The sequence below is a fragment of the Panthera uncia genome, chromosome A2 (assembly GCF_023721935.1).
Source record: "Panthera uncia isolate 11264 chromosome A2, Puncia_PCG_1.0, whole genome shotgun sequence".
NCBI lineage: Eukaryota > Metazoa > Chordata > Mammalia > Carnivora > Felidae > Panthera > Panthera uncia.
The window spans coordinates 157,139,148-157,157,669 of record NC_064816.1 but is presented as its reverse complement, the minus strand read 5'-3'; the positions used below and the strand labels follow the sequence as shown (position 1 = coordinate 157,157,669).

Below are 18,522 nucleotides of genomic sequence, written 5' to 3'. Positions count from 1 at the left end.
CGCACCAGGTTTCTGTAATCACAAGTTCTCTTAAGAACCTGAAACACTGTTCACACATAGGGGCAAAGCGAGAACTCCTCCGTTTAACAGCCGCCTTTTTCTTCCCTTTGCAGCAAACCTCCACAGGGAGCCCACATCACCTGCTTTATGGAGAGCAGACAGCGTTTCTCGGCTCTGGCTCCTCCAGTCCACCCCACCCGCTCCCTGCCGGGCCCTCCCAGCCTGTGGTTCCCTGCTGCCCACATCTGGTCCGGGCTCGGGTTCTGCTCCATTTCTGCCTTCCTTCCAAGCCTCACTGTACTCAGCACGCATTGATTCCACCCTGCTTTGTCTTTCTGGGGACCAGTTCTCCCCACTTAAACTGTGCCCACCCTACAAGACCAGCTTCAAATCCCCACTCCTTCCGTGCAGCCCTTCGGCTCCTACGGCCCTCACTCGTTTTTCTTTTCTGAGCTCTGTCCCTACACCCCCTCTTTAGTCCTTCCCTTCTCTGTTTCATGCGAGTCACTCTGGCCTCTTTGGCTGTATTGCAGGGCTCTGGGGGCAGCGGGGTGGTGGGGTGCCCTGTGTTCCTCCTGACACTCCCCTGCATTTCGAGTCAGCTGAGCACAGTGGTTGCAGAGTGATCTCACGGCGTGGTCTGGTGGTGTGTGAACTCTTAACAAGTGTGTAATACACTGGGAGATGATCAGGTGGGGGAGGAGACGGTGGGGGGTGGGAGGGCTGCTTCTTCAGAGACAGGAAATCACTTGGGGGAGAGCCGGGAGCTATCAGTCTCCTTCAAGATTAACCCAGAGCATGTTCTGGATCGGGATGGGCCAAGCTCCTCCCCGCCCACCCCCTCCACCCCAGGTGCTGGCCCCCAGCCCCACCTGGTGGGCAGCTGACCCCATAAAAGTCCCCCAAGGAGCAGGAGGCCGCTGTTAGGAAGGGCAGGAGGATGAGCGCAGAGCATGGACAGCAGCAGCCGTCGGGGGGCCGGAGGGGCCGTAGTTCTGGCGACAAGAAGTCCAAAAAGCGCAGCCGGCGCAAGGAGACCTACTCGATGTACATCTACAAGGTGCTAAAGCAGGTGAGAGTGGGGAGCTCCCCCTGGCACTGAGGGGAGGGGCCTCAGGCACACCGTGCCCCTTGTGAAGTGGCCGCACTCGATCTCAGAGGTCCCCACAGCCTCCCAGTATCTGTCGTGCACCTGTGATGTGCCAGAGACACTTAAAGCACGCCGCCACAATCCGGAAGCTTACGGGGCTCTGGACGGACCAAACGCTTCTGCGGAGCGTCAGGAGGGACGTAAGTAAAAGGCAAGACCGTACGAAAGTGTGGAGCTGAAGGCCGATCACGTGCCGGACGCATCATGGTACAAACCAGAGGCGCCAGTCGGTGGTGGCCGGGAGCAGGGAGCGGTGTGTGCGAGCTGAGGTCTCGGGCAAGGCCTTCCAGCCCCACAGCACTCGGTCACCGAGGGGCTGAGGGACCGGCCTACTGTACAGATGAGGAACTAAGGTCCGTAAAGGCGCAAAGCACTGACTGAGCCCCATGACCTGACAGCAGCAGCAGTCAGGCCCCCCGGCCCTGAGCAGGCCCCTCGCGTACTTCCGCCGGTCGCGCCTCTTAACCCCCAGGTGCTCCGAATGCTCTCTGTTCATGCGGCCTACCAGAGCACCCAGGAGAAGCACCCACTCCTGGCATTTGCACACTGACGGGTATTTGGGGGGCATCAGTGGGCACCCAACAACAGTGTGTCTAGTACACGAGGCACCCTGGTCTCGAAGCCTCTGGCCCACTCAGCGGGGCCAGGAGCAGGCAGCACAGCGGTCTTGCCTGCCCTGAGCCTCCCCGACCCGCCCGAGTCTGACTGCTTTGTCCGAGCAGGTCCTAGAATCTAGATCCCGTTAGCAGTTTCGGTGACCTGACGCCCCGGGTCTCTGGGAATGCTTTTGTGGGGCCAGGTGGGGGGGGGGGGACCAACACTGGCGTGGGCTGGCCAAAGGGGCGGCAGCGGAGGACAGACTCTGGCACCCTGAAGGAAGTGGGGCTGGGAGCGTCTGGGAGCCCTGCGGCTCAGCCGACCTTGGGGCTCAGAAACAAGTGTCGGCCCTGGATTGCACGCGCAAAGGAGAGCTGCCGAGTGAGTTACCCTCGCTCCTGTGAAACTTAACTGTTACGCCCCTCAGCCCCAAGGGGAAAACGATGTGATGACGACACAAGGGGCTTAGGCTCCGATCCCGTGCTGTCCGTGGCAACCAGTGGCGGCGGCGAGAGCCTGCGTTCCGCTTCCGTGTCCACCATCGGCTTGATGGACGTCGCCGCTCGTCTCTTCTCTCCCACCTCCCAGGGAAACACTTGCTGTCTGCCTGGTCACACGTCAGGGTTGTTATCGGGCCCCTACCGCCGGTTTGACTGGAGATCATCTAGCTCAAAAGCTGGTGTGACAGAGGGGGAAACTGAGGCCCAGAGGAGAGTGCCTTAATCTGAGGTCCTCCGGTGATTCACCGTCCGGCCGCAGAACCCTGGTGTCCTAACTCCTAGTCTGGTGCTGAGGCTGCGTCACATGAGTGCGTCCTCTGGAATGTAATGTGGTGACAGTCCGCCAAGTGAGGCGCGTAAACCCTTGGGCCCGGCGGCGGTCTGTCTCACCCCTGGGAACGTCACCTCGAGGAGTAACACTATGCGAACGCATTAAATGAGAAAAGCAAAATGCTGTGTAACTGATCCCATTTGTCAAAGACTGACGCTCCCATGTGCTCATACGAGGACCTTAATCGCGTTACGTCCTACCGGTGGGAAAAACTTTTCACTCGGATGTGGTAGTAAAAAACCAAATCCCTACCTCCCGGGCTTGGCCTCTGGCAAGAGGCTGGTGAGGCAGCCTCGCGGTCCTGCCTCCAGCTTCCTGCAGTCCCGAACTCGGGGCTGGGGCTGGCGGGGTCGGGCGGAGCCTCCTCGCTAACAGAACGGTCTTGCTGCTTCCCCAGGTGCACCCTGACATTGGCATCTCTTCCAAGGCCATGAGCATCATGAATTCGTTTGTGAACGATGTGTTTGAACGGCTGGCTGGCGAGGCTGCCCGGCTGGCCCAGTACTCGGGCCGAACCACACTGACCTCCCGGGAAGTCCAGACGGCCGTGCGCCTGCTGCTGCCCGGGGAGCTGGCCAAGCACGCCGTGTCCGAGGGCACCAAGGCGGTCACCAAGTACACCAGCTCCAAGTGACCCAGGACCTAACGTTAATAAAGGGTGAACTGCTCCCGCACACTGTGGTCATTTGAAAAGGGGAGGTGTGGGGCGCCCGGGTGGCTCGGTCGGTGAAGCGTCCGACTTCGGCTCAGGTCCTGATCTCACGGTCCGTGAGTTCGAGCCCCGCGTCGGGCTCTGGGCTGACGGCTCAGAGCCCGGAGCCTGCTTCCGATTCTGTGTCTCCCTCTCTCTCTGCCCCTCCCCTGTTCATGCTCTGTCTCTCTCTGTCTCAAAAATAAATAAACGTTAAAAAAAAATTAAAAAAATTTTTTGCAAAGGGGAGGTGTGATGTGGGGCAAGGGCATTGTCACTTCTCACGGCTAAAAACTGGAACAAGCCTACTTTTCAAATCCTGGATATAAAACGGAAGGCATCTCTATAACCTGCCGGGACCTATAGGATGTTTTTATTTTCCCCTCGTGTTTTCAGAACAAATTGGTAGGAGTATCTGGGGCTCCTCTTTTCTTCCCAAATTTTACGTCGAAAAATCTCAAACATGCCGAAGGATTGCGAGAAAGTACAAGGGCCCCTTGTATGTCCTTCGCTGAGATTCACCAATGAACATTCGGCCACGCTTGCTTTTTCTCGTTTGGCCTCTGCTCTACCTTGTGGGCATGCGACCCACCAATCCTCTCCCAAGCTGTGTGGAGGGCCTGGGGCTCGAGGGGTTGCATTTAGCGAGCAAGTCCAAAATCCTTTGTCGCCCCTTTGCAACTGGATAGATACAGGTTGTCAACTTCACGTACCGAACAGCCATGTAAGAAGGGCTGACGTTGGGGCACAGGTCTACATTCTTCACACACGTTTTCTCATACAGAGTTGCAGCCTAACGTGCAGATGCCATGAGAAGAGAACCCATCACCCACGTCTTAGTCCCACAGCTAGAAACGGGGGGAGCCCAGGGCATCTGGCCCCCGAGCCTTCGCTGTCCCCCATTCCCACTGTGTTCCGTACCTTGCTAACCTGTGACTCAGAGACCCAACTCAGATCGTGGAATTTTCGACAAGATCTCGGGTAACTTGCGTGTACATTAAAGCCCCCACAACTCCTCGTCCCTAGCTCCTCTTTGCTGCTGTCGCCTTTCTCCCCCTTTCCTTGGCCCTGGGCCTCGTGTATTTATTCGTAAGTCCCTACTTAACCCTGAATCAAAAAAGTCACCCCCAGCTGACTCTGTTTGTACTTTCCGAATAATGGCCTCCTGAGCCCGTAACGGCGACGGGGTGACCCGCAGATGGCTCAAAGTGAGCCCCCAAAGACCACCGAGTCTCACCTACTCCTTCTAATGTCGATCTTTCCACTGGCATAGTTCACACGAACCACTGGCTCTGGGTTCAGGCACACAGGCTTCCTCCAGCTGAGAAGTACGGCTGGAAAAATGAACGCCAGAGCCTCACAGCTCACGGGGTGACTTCAAATCGTGACCACCCTTTTATTTGAGTCTCACAAGTAGCCACAGCTGACCCCACGCTCTGCTCGAGCCTCCCAAGGCTTGCGACGAGAACATCCTAAGCGTCCCCAGTCCTGCACCTGCTGTCCCCTCCCCTCACAGCCTTAGAACACTGGGACAATGGGACAGAACTCTTAAAACCGGGCTGTTCCGGCCTTCGGGGTGGGGTGGAGCCAAGGTGGAGCCACCGGTTGTGTGGATGGCATGAGCAGCTCACCAAGGGCGGTGTGAGAAGTGGGCACCATGTCTGAGGGGTGAGTGAGGAGGAGTGGAGCACCCAGGGCTTTTCGAAAGCAAAGAACGAAGGGCCTCGCCTGGTCCCGTCAGGCTGGGGCAGGTGGGCCGGGAGGAGGGATGCTGGGGAGAGGGGCTTTCTGTGCTGGGCCAGCCCTGGCCGGGCCCCCGGGGCATTCACACAGCAACCCTGGCTGCTCCGGCCTGTGGTCAGCTTCCCCTCTTCAGCCTTTCCTCGGACTAGTTTACTTATTCCAGGATCAGGGGAAGAGACCTTCTCCACATTCATCCCTCACCCCCACTTCCCACCCACCATTCTAGACCCTTGCAGCCTCGGCGGGGCCGCACCCTCTCCCCGGAGGGACCCACTGCAGACTCCCAGAGGCCCCTTCCTTACTGGGAGCTCCTTGCTTATCCCCCGGCGGACTCCCTCCCGGTGATCCCAATCTCACACCTTTCTCTAAGCCTGGGCATGAGTTCTCTGTAATCACCACCCCACTGCCCCCGACGACTCCTCCCTTCGCAGAACTCCACCTTGGCCCCATGGGTAACCTTAACCTCTGGAACCCGAGTTCGCACTCCTCACAAGGCACAGCAGCGCCCCACCCCCTCCCCCCTCCCCCACTGTCCCCACTCTCCCACGGCTCAGATCGCCCCACGCCTGCTGCCTCCTCTCCCCTCCTCTCCAGAGCGTACCAACGCCTCTGGGACACCTCCCACGTGGCCCTGCAGGAGCTGCTGGACCAAGAGCAGCCCCTGCTCCAGCCGGTGCCGGACCGGGAACGGCAGTCGTTCCAGTACAGGCTCTCGTCGCTCTACCTGCACTACCTGGGGCTGCTGCGCCGGTTCGACACCCTCCATGACCAGATGGTGCAGCCGCAGAAGCGGCGGCTGCTGCGGCGCCTGCTGGACAGCGTGGCCGGCCGCGTGCTGGAGCTCAAGGACGACCTGGTGCGCGCGGACCTGAGCGAATACCACCGCCTGGACCGCGTGCTGCACGACCTGAAGTTCACCACGGTGCGCGGGCCACGCCCACTCCAGCGCCCGCCTCCGGCGACGCCCAGCCCCGCCTCCCCCACCTGGGGCAGGAGGGGGCGGGGCGGGGCGGGAGCGCGACCGGCCGCGGAACGGCCCTGGGGTTGGGACCCCTGCCCCGGAAGGAGGGTGGGGCAGATCAGCGGGTTGGGGTTTGATCGGGAGAAGGGTTTCAGCGAGAGGGCGTGCGCGCTACTAAGTAGCTAGGGGGTGGCTAGAAGAGTCAGGCTGGGAATACCCACCAGCCACAGGGGATCGGCGAGGAGAATCCCCTGCCGGCTTGCTTCTCCAAGTGTGGTCCTTGGGAGCAGCCACGGCGGCATCACCTAGGCGTTTGTTAGAAATGCAGAATCTCCGACCACAGCTCAAACCCACTGATCGGCTTGAGCCTTTGAACAAGCCCCTCAGGTGATTCTGACGCACGGCCAGAATTGGAACCACTACCCAGCACCTATCGTGACCCTCCAGAACTCAGCTCTGGTTACACCGTGGAGCAGGGGGATAGAGGCATCACCTTCCGGGGGGGGGATCTGCCCATGACCCATAAATCTCCCACCCCAGGGCTCTAGGATGAAGGAGAGCATCACCAGGGTCGGCGTAAGCAGCTGAAAGTGGGACCGATCAGCCAGATGGCCTGGGTTTTGATTCCTGACCCTCCTTCCCCCGCTATCGCCCCAAAGGCAGACCTGGAGGTTCCAATCCCCAGATACTTCCTGCTGGAGCAGTCCAGCATTCTGAAGGAGCGGGAGCTGATGCTGGCAGAGATCCTGTCGAGAATGGAGCCAGTGACCTCCAGGGAGGTAAATCAGGGAGACACCCTCCCAGATTCCCCTCATACCCCGCTCCCAGGAGAGAGATGCCGTCCTCCAGACACAGAGAGGAGGTCCCCTGCCCTGTAGCCGCCTCCGAGCGCTCTTTGGGTAATCCCTGGCCTGCTTCAAGGACGCTCTTGTGCTCCTTGAAACCTTCTCACACCAAGATAGAGGACAGGACTGGGGCACTTACGTGCCCTGGGAGGATCACGTCCCCAGCATGCCCTTTGGCGAACAGTCTCCCAGCTGCCAGCCTGAATACAAGCCCTCTCTCATCTCCCCCTGAGCCTTTGCCTATGTTCTGGCCAGCGTTTTCCAGAACTGCGCCGGACCGAGGCCATAATCCTTCTGCAAAGGGCTGAGCGGGCCAGGCAAGGCCGGCTCCGAGCCATCTTCATGCGAGAAATTCGGAAAGAGGAGGAGCGGGATCGGAAGATTCGAGAGGAAGGTTGGCACAAGTTCAGTCAGGACCAAGCAGCTGTCACCATTCAGAAGGTAATCCCCCAGCACCCAGGAGGAAGGTCCGGGTAGAGTCCCCTCTTCCAGGAAGACTGCCTGGCTCACCAACCGAGGGCAGAGGTGCAGGAGCTTGGATTCTGTTGCCCCGCGGCTAGATCCTAAAACTAGGGACCTAATCAGTCAATAAGTGTGTATCTTGTTTGTTTATTATTTATTCTACACCTCTGTCCCCCAAAGGACTCATAGTGGGATATCATAAAAGCCCCAGAAACAGAAGGATCGTTAAAATTAGGGGAGAAGGGGGCGCCTGGGTGGCTCAGTCGGTTGGGCATCCATCCAATTTCGGCTCAGGTCATGATCTCGTGGTTTGTGGGCTCGAGCCCCGCCTCCGGCTCTGTGCTGACAGCTCAGAGCCCGGAGCCTGCTTCGGATTCTGTGTCTCCCTCTCTCTCTCTGCCCTTCCCCCACTCACACTCTCTCTCTCTCTCTCTCTCTCCTTCAAAAATAAATAAACATTAAAAAAAAATTAGGGGAGAAGGATCCATAGTAAGTGAAGCACAGGCTGTCTCCCCCCTGCCCCGTCGCCACCTCCCCCCCCCCCCGCCAAGTACTGGGCTATCCTCGGCTCTGTGAGCAAGCAGCTGGAGGCCTGGGAGAAGAGCCCTGGGCAAGGAGTCAGGAAACCTGGTCCTGTCTCAGCTCGGCCCTCATGGGCTCTTGGACCCGAGAGAGGCCACATCCTGTCTCTAGCCTCAGTTTCTTTGTGTCAAAAATGTAGTAATTAATCAGGGGAGCTCCACAGTCCTTACAGCGCTGATGTCTATGTGCCTGGGGGGGAATCAAGTAGGTATTCCAAATGCTGTGGGAATCCAGAGAGGTAGAGCGGGGGGGTGCTTCCCGGAGAAGGTGGCCTTTGAGGTCCGTGTCAAGAGATACGGCAGATTAGAAGGCAGGACTGAGAAGGAGGGAATTCCTCAGGGCCCCGGGGAAGCAAAAGCTTGGGGCTGGACTGTGTGGGTGCACACCAGCCCCACCATGTTCTGGGCAGCCCCTGCTTGCCTGCGGGCTGCCCTGGGAGGTGTCCTCCCCAGCAGTCCTCACCCACCTCCTACCCCCAAACTCCCCAACCAGACTTTTCCTTGGGAGTGGCTGGTGCTTCCCCCTGGAGGCTGATGGCACGAGCCACGTCCCTGCAGAAATGCAGCGTGGGAGTGTCTGGGCCCCTGTGTCCCCCCAGGTGTGGAAGGGTTACCTGCAGAGGAAACGCACTCAGCAGGACCGGCAAACTGAGATGGAGTTCATCGGCATGGTAAGTGCCCCCCTCGCCACAGCCACAGGCCAGAGCACGAGGTGGGCCGGTGCGTGGGGTTCCCTCCCTTATTTTTTGTCAGAGTGCAGCCCTGCATAGACCCTCACCGCCCACACACCTCCCTCCACTCAGGACTGTGGTTGGCATGGGCGGAGGGGTTTAGGCCTTGCGGACCCTGGTTAAGGGATCCTTCAGGGCTCGCGAAAGAGGCCAAAGGAACAGAAAGCCACCAGCGAGCCGGATCCCTTGCCACCTTTCCCTCTCCAAAACCCGTGGAAGGGTCTCAGATGTGGAGTGGGGTGAGCGATAGCAGCACAGAGCATCCTGGACCTCGCGTTCGTGCCCCTGGCTGGAAGGAGAGGTGTCGTGAGCGGCCCCAGCAGAGGGAGGAGGCCACAAGGCTAGCGGGAGCATCGCCTCCCTCCCCGCCCCAGGCTCTTGCAGCCTCTGGGAGAACCGTGAGGGCCAAGGTGGGACGGAGGCCACATCCCTTTCACAGCACAGTGTTTCGGGCCACAGTCTCCCCCACTTGTTCTGCGGGGGCCCGGACTGGCTTCTCCTCTGCTATGCAGGGACTAGAGCTGAGTGTTACCCGTGTACATGGGAAAGGGTGTGCCCGGTGGGGCAGTGTGGGTGCTTACAGGGTCAGCCCCCAGCGTGTGTGGACAGGCAGGGTGAGCAGGCCCCACTCCTTGAGAGGCCTCTGCTCTCTGATGGATTTTACATCGGGCTAGTCTCTGCTGACTTAGGAAAGGAAGGCCCTGGTGGGGGTGAGGCTTCCTGAGAGTGGGCTTTGCAATGTGCAGAGGCTGTGAAGGCCTCCTGATAAAGGGAGTTGGGGAGGGGCCGGGGCCCCAAAGGGATCAGAGACAAAGCCTGGGGTGGCTCTTCCCGGAGGCTTGGGGTCTTCAGAAGGAGGGAGGGTCCAGAGGGCACCGCAGGGGAGTGGAGGTCAGACTTGGGGGTTTGGAGAGCAGGGCCCCCGGAGGCAAGAGCGGGCAGAGGGGAGGCCAGGGTCAGGCCTTGGGGGGAGGTGGGGGGCATGGCATGGTGGTGGGTGAGGAATGAGCCTGGCCGCCCGGGCCCATCAACAGTGTGAGCTCAGCGTTTTCAGTAATTGTCTCTGCGCAGAGTGATATTTAAAATACATTTGGGAGCCAATGAGGCGGGAAAGTGGCTGCGAGAGCGGCTGCCAACACGGGCCGCTGGGGCGGGGGTGTGGGTGGGGGCTGGGGCCGGAGGCTCACAGGGGAGGGTGTGCTGGGGGGGGGGGGGGCGGGCAGGGGGGCCGGCCCAGATGCATCTAGCGAACTCATTATCAGAGTAATTTACACAGGCGAGTTTTGGCTCTAAACACAATTTCTCCTGCTGCAGGCCTGCCCGTTGTTCCGTGTGGGCGTGTATGCAAGGCCTCACGTGTGCGGGTGTGCTGGGGAGCGAGGGGGGCAGGTGTGTGTGCCTGAGGCCAGGGGCTGGGCCCGCCCCCCCCCACCTCCCACTCCTGACACCCTGGGCCTCTTCTCCTCTTCGCCAGCTCCCTTCGCCTAACAAGGTGGAAAGCTTGGGTATCATGTTCCAAGCTGGCCTCAGGGACGATGTCCGGAGGCTCTGCCAGATAGAGAAGGAGGAGGAGCTCCAGCTGGCGATGGTGAAGACTCATGATTCTCTCAGAGAGACAGAGGGACCTGACATAAAGGAGAAACTGAAGGACCAAATCCGACAGTGGTTTATTGAGTGCCGGTCAGTGTCCCCAGCCTCAGCTGACCCAACCAATCCCTCTTTCCCTGCCCCGCACAGCGTCCCCACACCTGCTCTGTGCTCTAGTCCAGGCGGATCCCTTTTCTCCTCGCTCCCATCCCTCTCACTCACTGCGTACACACCTGACTTCAACCTGGGGCCCCCAAGCTACAAGACCATCTCTACACATGACTTCTCATTTCCCCCGATGAAAGAGAAAATGCCAAAACCATATGGGGAAAGCAACCATGGAAGCCCCCTGAGGAACCTCTCCTTTCTAATCTGTACCTCTCTGTTCCTTCCCTCTTGTTCTCTATCCCCCTAGTCCTTTTTCTTTCCTCATCGTTCCCTCTGTTTAACTACCCGTCCATTCACCCACTCTTCTACTCACCCACCCACTGTCCGTCCATCCATCCATCCACCCACCTATCCAATGTGCGTCCATCCATCCATCTATCCATCCACTGTCTGTCCACCCATCTATCCATCTATCCATCCCCCCACCCATCCACTGTCCGTCCACCCATCTATCCATCCATCTATCCACCCACCCATCCACTGTGCGTCCATCCATCCATCCATCCACCCACCCATCCACTGTCCATCCACCCATCTCTCCATCCATCTATCCACCCATCCATCCCTCTGTCCATCCACCCACCTGTCCATCTCTCTGACCATTTTATGTTCACTTAGTGCCCTTACGGGTCGATTCCCTGATTATCCAGATGAGTCTTTAGGTGGATCCTACCTGATCTTTGCAGACAAGACTCCAGAACAGGTACCCTATAAGTGGGGACAGGAGACTTTTTTTTTTTTTAATTTTTTTTTTCAACGTTTTTTATTTATTTTTGGGACAGAGAGAGACAGAGCATGAACGGGGGAGGGGCAGAGAGAGAGGGAGACACAGAATCGGAAACAGGCTCCAGGCTCCGAGCCATCAGCCCAGAGCCTGACACGGGGCTCGAACTCATGGACCGCGAGATCGTGACCTGGCTGAAGTCGGACGCTTAACCGACTGCGCCACCCAGGCGCCCCAAGAGACTTTTTGTGGTAGCGGGGGTCTGAAGTTATAGAGCCTCCTGAGTGAAAACTGAGGATGGCGGTGGGGCGGGGGGAAAGGTCAGCCTCAGTGAGGGCAGACGTGGCTGGAGGAAATATAGGTAGCTAGCAAGACTGCGTGGTGGGGAGCGGGTGCCTGTGTCTGGAGAAGGCATCTTTGGCCAGGGAGAGAAAACATGTCTGCTGAGACTTTTGTGGCTCCCAGCCTCCATGGGCCAGGAAAGAGCAGCAGCTAGGATCAGAGCACCTGTTCACCTGGTGCCCCTTTTTTCCTGGACCCCAGTGAGATCTCTGGACTCTCAGCTATCTGCCCCCCACCCGTGACCCTCGTCTACCCCCGTCTCCGGCCCAGAATCTTTTGCTCCCGTCGAATCCCTTGGTCTTCTCTGAAACCTCTTCCGTCACTGATCACAGCTGAAAATGGAACTGGAGGCGCAGGTCCAGGAGAGCAAAAAAAAGGACCAAGAGAAAAATAAGGAAAAAGAAAAGGAGAAAAAAGAGAAGAAGAAGAAAGGGAAGGAAACAAAGACCAGGAAGGGGGTAAGACACCTCCCGGAGGTGTGGACCAAGTGGGCAGGGGGAAGGGAGTCTGAGGGAGCTCCTGGTGAGAAGCTGGTCTGAGGGGAATAAGGGCCAGAGATCTTGGGGGGGGGGTCAAGATAAAATGATGTTTCTATTCTAGGAAGCAGACACAATACTGAAAGTCTCACCATCCAAATTTATACCTGTGATTAATGCCGCACACGAGGAGTATATAAGTAAGAGGGGAAGGGGCTGCGGAGGAGTGTCTAGGCCTTGTCAGGGCCTTGGGGTGACCCTTGGTCCTGGGGAAAGTGGACATACGCTGTGTGGGCCATGAGGCGGCAGTGTGGGGTGCAATGGCGTAGGCCGAGGGGAGAATGCCGAAGGCGGACAGAAGTGTGGGGTGTGGGCGATGCCTTATGACTTTGGATCCGAATCCTGAGGCCTTGGGATCAGGCCTCTGTGGTCCGGGTAGCAGCAGGTGCCAGACAGCCCCATGAGGACGGAGGTCCCCGCCGGGGGCGGGTTCCTGGCCAAGTGCGCGCGAGCGCGAACGCGCGAGCCGATGCGCGCACGCGTGCCGGAGCGTGTGCGTGCCCCGGGACTCTGAACGTCATTCCTCTGTCCGTCTCTCCACGGTCAGCTGTCTGGAGGAGCCGGCACGAGAGCGTACACCCCAATCAGAGTTTTGACCCCGAGATGCTCCGGGTGGAGAAGAGGAAGGAAGTGGAGCAGGAGATCCGGATACAGGTGAGCGGGCGGGCTCGGGGCCTCCCTGCAGGCCTCCTCTGTGTCCCCACCGGGGCCCCCGGATGCTTCATGCGCTTCCCCTCAGCTCCCCTCCGTCCTCCAGCCTGCCCCTGCCCCTCTTCTGTAGCAACCTCTGTGCGCTGCCTTTTCTGTATCCTTCCAGCTCCACCTTGGTCCCTCTCGGTCCTACCGTCCTCTGTGACTCTGTGTCTCTCCAGCCCCTCTCCCTGGGGTGCAGATGCAGACTGGGGTGGGAGGGGGAATGGCAGGGGCTCTGAGCTGGGGTCTCGCCCACCGGCATGCCCATCAGCCCTTAAAGGGTTCCTGCCATGTGGACACTGTGGTCTTTCTGACACCCCTGAGGTAGGCGCCATGATTTTCCTGACGTCGGGAAACAGGCAACCGCTCAAGTCACACAGACTTTAAAGGGTGGGTCTGGGGCTTGAACTGAAAGCCAGTTGACTGCATCCTGGAGCTTCTCCCCATTGGAGAGCAAGGCTCCCGTGCAAGCAGGATGTGGGTTAGGATTGGGTGTGGACCGGTACGGGGACAGGGACAGGGGCAGGGGCAGGGGCAGGGGGAGGGACGCAAGGCCTGAAGGTTCCAGAAGAGTGTGTAGGAAGGTTGTGGGTGGCCACCCGAGCTGACTTCCAGGGGCCAGTCTCGTTCTTCTCTGAGGCAGCTCTCCTCCTCTCCGCCCCTGTCTCGGTGCGGCCCTCCCACCCGTCCTCTGCAGCCCCTCGCTGCCCACCCCCCCCCACCCCCCCACTCCCTGCTGTCGCCCAGGTGGATGAGTTGATGCGTCAAGAGTTGAAGAACCTGCGCCTGGCTGTGGACAGGGAGGAGGAGAGAGCCTTGAAGGCTCCGAAGGCAAGACCGAGGGCTAAGGCCGGGACGAGGACATGCACACGGCGGGGGAGGCAAGGAACAGAGGACAATCGCCTGTGTGCTTGTTTCCAACCAGAAAAAGACCGGGAAGAAAACTGGGAAGAAGAAGGAAAAAGATCTGACCCCAAACAGGTAGCAGACCCTTACTGTGGTGGTGGTGGTGGTGGGGGGGGGGGGCGGGGGAAGCCCCGGTGCAGGACAGGTCTGACTTCCGGGCCTGGTTCTGTTGCTGTGGGACCTAGAGAAAGCCACTTAACCTCTCTGGCTCCCTGTCCTCCCCAACCAAGTACCTGCCCTGCCAAACTCACGGGAGAGCCGTGAGGATCAAGTAGAAGCACGAGAAAGTGCTTTGAACAGGATGGTGCAGAGGCAGGTGTGAGTGGAAGAGTGTTCTCGGCGCTCCCTCCTCCCCGGCCCTCCCTCCCACCTTTGCCATAGTCAACTGTGTCCCTGCCAAAGCCACCTGCCCCCGGCCTCCACCTTGTCAGTGGCCCCTGTCTACTCACGTCTTGGGTGAAATGAGTCTCAGGTACATTGATGTCAGCCGCCCTAGTGCCTACGGGAGTGTGTACATCTTTTCTTAATTTAATTTAATTTTTTTTTTAACGTTTATTATTTTTGAGACAGAGAGAGACAGAGCATGAACGGGGGAGGGTCACAGAGAGAGGGAGACACAGAATCGGAAGCAGGCTCCAGGCTCTGAGCCGTCAGCCCAGAGCCCGACGCGGGGCTCGAACCCACGGACCGCGAGATCGTGACCTGAGCCGAAGTCGGCCGCTTAACCGACTGAGCCACCCAGGCGCCCCGGGAGTGTGTACATCTTAAGTGTGGTTTCTAGGAAGACGGTGATATGTCGCCCAGACCACTGGGTTTCGGGTGATGGAACTTTGGGCCGTGAGCAGGCTGACGGAGGGAGTGTCTCCGAGGGCCTTGGGCCTCCTCACACCCCACTCAACCCCCAGAGCACCCGCTGTGGGCCGGCTGCCTTCTGCGCCAGCGGGTTGGTGCTGTTCCTTCGTGTGCCGGGTGGCCAGTGGCACCGTGGGTATTTTTGAGCCCAGCTTGGGGCGCAAGGCCCCTGCCACCTGTCTCCTCGAGCCTGTAGCACCTCCCACTCGTCTCTGTCTCCACTTCCCTTTGTCCTCGGGGGCCCCTCTGTGCCGTCCTCTGCAGGACCCTGGACTCTCTGTTTGAAGAGCTTGTGGTCTCTGGCTTCCTAAGGAAGAGTCAGACTGTGGCCTTGAAAGACTACATTGGTGAGACCCCTCCCCAGCGCCTCCTCCCGGGCCACGGCCTTTCCCACAGCCAGCTACCACCCTGTGCAGCGAGCCTTCTCCACAAGTGGCTCTCGGCAACGCCCCGGTGGGCAGCACTCACCAGGTGGCTGCCTGTCCCCCCCCCCCCCGCCCCCAGGGGACTACCTCTATCTTGGATCTACTCTGAGTTTGGCCAACAAGTTGCCTATGCCTTCCCTGTTTGACATACGACAGAACGTGGCCTTGTACGCGGTCCTTCGGCTTGGTGAGATGCCCTGCGGAGAGGGAAGAGCCAATGCTGGCAGGTGGCCCGAGGGGGAGACTGGGTGCAGGTTAGGGGGGCTGAGGTGGGCATGTCCCCCGTGCCGTGGACCCATGCTGGAGGCCGCACCCAGATGGGGCCACCCCAGAGGTCATGCGGGCCCTTGACCTACCGAGGAGACCACTTTTCTGGCCCCTTAGCCGACCCCAAGTGATTTCCCATAGTCTGTCCCGTTCCCGGAAGACCAGGATCCTCCTGAAGTGGTGGGTCACATGCCCCTTAGTTCCACCCCTTCGTAATCCAGAAGTAGGAAGAGACGGTACAGAAAACAGAAAGGGTGTCGAGGTGGGCGGGGGGGTGGGCATCAGGGGTAGAAGGCCCCCTCCTGACCCCGCAGACCATTGGCAGCCATCCCGGCTGCCTCTCTCAGCGAGGCCGCCAAGGGCTCAGAAACCCGGGGAAGGCAATGCAGCCAGGATCTGAACTTCACCCCACCCAGCCTGCGGCCTCTGGCCTCACCTTACCCAGCGGCTCCACCCCCACCCCCCTGCCGGTCTACCGCCAGCCTCTGGCCCCTGTTTCCTCCTTCAGGCTCCCCAGATATACACTCCATGGCTCCCCTCATCCGCTCCATCCTCCTGGTGGGCCCCTCTGGCACGGGGAAGAAGATGTTGGTCAAGGCCGTGTGCACAGAAACCGGTGCCAACCTGTTTGACCTGTCACCTGACAACCTGCAGGGCAAATATCCTGGCAAGACCGGGGCGCAGATGATAGTGCATATGGTCTTTAAGGTCTGGGTCCCCCGACTCGGGCGTTTCTCGTTCTCAGGCCTCGCCGACACGGCGGGGTGGGCTTTATGCTTAGGAGGCCACCCGTCTGCCCACTTGGTGTGGCTTCAGGAGCCGGTGAGGTTTCCCTCCCACCCCCTGCTAGGAGCTTGCGGATACCTGAAGCCCTGGGGTGGCAGCGGGGGGGAGGGCTGTGTTCGCACTGAGCTGTGATGGACAATGCAACAGGCCGAGACGGTGGAGGGGCGGGGGGGGGGGCAGGCAGTGCGTGGGAAGTGGGGGCTGGAGACTCAAGGCCAGCCCCGACCCCCTCTTGGTCCAGATGGGGAGGTAGGTGACCCTTGCCCAGGGACATCTGACGTCAGGTTTTTACTCCCTGACCTGTCCAGGTGGCTCAACTCTTACAGCCCTCTGTTATCTGGATCGGGAATGCCGAGAAGAACTTCTATAAGAAGGTCCCAAAAGAAGAGAAGGAGGTGCGGGGAGCCGGGTGGCCGCGTGAGCCACGGGCAAGGCTGGCGGTCCCGGGCTTGTTCACGTCAGCGCCAGACCTCGCTCACCGTGCGGCCTCGGACAGGTTCCCTGTCCTCCCGCTGCCTTGTCCTGATCCTTAAAGCAGGACTGAGAGCCTCTCCTGGCCGCCTCCCGGGGCCCATGTGAGGCTGAACGTGGGCGTGTCCTCTGAGAGAACTCAGAAGCCCCTAGAAGTCACCAGGTCTCAACCCCCTCCCCTTACCCCCCGCCCTGCCCTCTCACCCCGAGCAGATGGAACCGAAGCGAATAAAGAAGGATCTCGCCAAGGCCCTGCGACTGCTGCACCCGGGAGACCGTGTGATGCTGATCGGGACCACCAACCAGCCGCAGCTGGCGGAGATGCAGGGGCTGTGCCGGACCTACGAACGGATCCTCCTCGTGCCGCGGCCCGATTATGCTTCTCGCTACGGTGAGGTCCTGTGACGTGGAGACAGGCCAGACAAGGGATCCAGGCCCACCCCACCCCCCACCCCCGCCCCCGCCAAAGCGTCCTCGCCCTTCTTCCCAGCCCCACAGCTGTTCTGAGGCCTCGCCTCCACGGCCAGATGTTCTGGAAGGGCAGCTGGACAAGCAGCCCAGTGGCCCGGGCCCTGGCCCAGCTCCGAGGTCCTGGGCCGGCCACTTAAGTCCTCAGCGTCTCATTTCCTCGTGTTAAGTGGAGACGATGATTCTCACGTTCCTGGGAGGGGAGGCATCGATGAACAGAGAGCTGCTCTCCAGAAGCCTGGTTCCAAATATAGGCAGAGGTACTCACTGCCTCTCCCTGCCCTGTGTCCTCCCCCAATGTCTGCAGTGCTCTGGAGGCAGATGATAGAGGCCCACAGAGTCCACATGACCCAGGGCCTGGACATCAGTGCCCTGGCCAAGGTATCTGATGGGTACACACCCGGCCACATCCACCAAGCTGTCCAATCAGTGCTGACCGAGCGGCGGGTCCTACAGTTGTCAAAGAGGCCCCTGGTGGCCTCGGAGTTCCTGGGGCATCTGGCGAAGCTGGAGCCGGTGTACCGGGAAGAGGAGGAGTCCCTGAAGGTGAGGTTTTAGGGGTGGGGGGAGCAGGGAGGGGGAGGAGGGAGGGTCTCGGGCCGGCACAACCAGGGGTCGGCCCTCTGAAGCCCCAGGCCCACGGCACCCCTTAGATCCTTCCCTCTGCTCCCCCATGGAGTTGAGCTGGGCAGGGAACAAGAAATCTCAGGGACGGAAACATGGGCAGGACCCGCTCACCCGGTTCCCTCAAGGGCAGGAGCCTGAAAGTGCCACCTGTGTGTTAAGAGCCCTTGGTTGGCCCTGGCACCAGGTGACACTTTCTCCACCTCAGTCAGTGCCCACCGGTGCCCCCGGGGTGGCAGGATGGCCGCGGGAGGACAGGACAGAGGGCTCGCCCCGGCAGTGGCGGACCCTGTGGCCCGGAGTGTTGGGGGGGTGAATAAGGGAAACCAGGACTCCAGCAGGACGCCTGACTTCGGGAAGAGAGGAGAAAAGGCTGCTGAGGACACGTCTGTGGCTAGGGAAGGGCAAGGTCAGGAGGCAGGTCAGCAGGGGTGGATCCGCTGCACTTACCCTCCCCCTCTTCCTCCCACCCAGGACTGGTACTTCAAGACCCCACTGGGCAAGAAGAGGCTAAAACTCAGCAAGGACCAGGATGCTGAGGAGGCCAAGCTGGCAAAGGAGAAGAAAAGGAAGTGATGGCTGAGGCCAGGGCGCCCGGGCTTAGCAAGGGGGGCTGGGCGGTGCCCGCAGGTGGAGGGCTGGGGGCAGAGACATAAACGCCCACACGGCTTGGGGAGCAGCTCTCTCTGTCCAGTTCCATGCTTCCCGCCCCTGCTCTGTGCCCCCTGCCTGTGCCCAGGCTCCCCCTCACGCCACACCCCTCCTGGCCCTCAGTCCTCGCCCACTCATAGCCTTCTCTGCTCGTGTCCCAGGTCCTTGTCCTCTGACCCCACCCAGGCCTTCATCTCCTGTCATTTCCTGTCCTGGCTCCCCAGCTCTCTTCCTCCTGGGGGTGGGGGGTGTTAAGAGAGAACAATAGGAAAAGAAAAAGAGCCAGGAGAAAGGGGGGTCTCCACTAAGTCTGGAAAAAGAAAAAACCAAGTGTGGCTGTCGGCAGCCCCCGGTCCTCACCTCACTCGGTACTAAGTCTCTGTGTGATCTTACACAGCCCCCTCCGGTCTCTGGGCCTCAGTTTCCTTAC

The 18,522-nt window shown here is 59.9% G+C and overlaps 2 protein-coding genes across 2 annotated transcripts; both read left to right on the top strand.

Moving 5' to 3' along the window:
• The first annotated feature begins 940 nt into the window (after positions 1-940).
• On the top strand, positions 941-3,497 carry LOC125930314 (histone H2B type 2-K1). The gene is made up of 2 exons (XM_049642134.1): positions 941-1,072; positions 2,976-3,497. Exons 1-2 carry the CDS (start codon positions 941-943, stop codon positions 3,210-3,212), a joined length of 369 nt encoding a protein of 122 aa, XP_049498091.1. The 3' UTR covers positions 3,213-3,497.
• Positions 3,498-4,829: 1,332 nt separating this feature from the next.
• On the top strand, positions 4,830-18,122 carry IQCA1L (IQ motif containing with AAA domain 1 like). The gene is made up of 19 exons (XM_049642133.1): positions 4,830-4,937; positions 5,607-5,934; positions 6,633-6,752; positions 7,074-7,259; positions 8,461-8,532; positions 10,067-10,272; positions 10,966-11,050; positions 11,746-11,871; positions 12,014-12,089; positions 12,497-12,603; positions 13,390-13,473; positions 13,568-13,623; positions 14,665-14,747; positions 14,905-15,012; positions 15,601-15,800; positions 16,187-16,273; positions 16,563-16,740; positions 17,125-17,363; positions 17,916-18,122. Exons 1-19 carry the CDS (start codon positions 4,927-4,929, stop codon positions 18,015-18,017), a joined length of 2,454 nt encoding a protein of 817 aa, XP_049498090.1. The 5' UTR covers positions 4,830-4,926; the 3' UTR covers positions 18,018-18,122.
• The last annotated feature ends 400 nt before the right edge of the window (positions 18,123-18,522 follow it).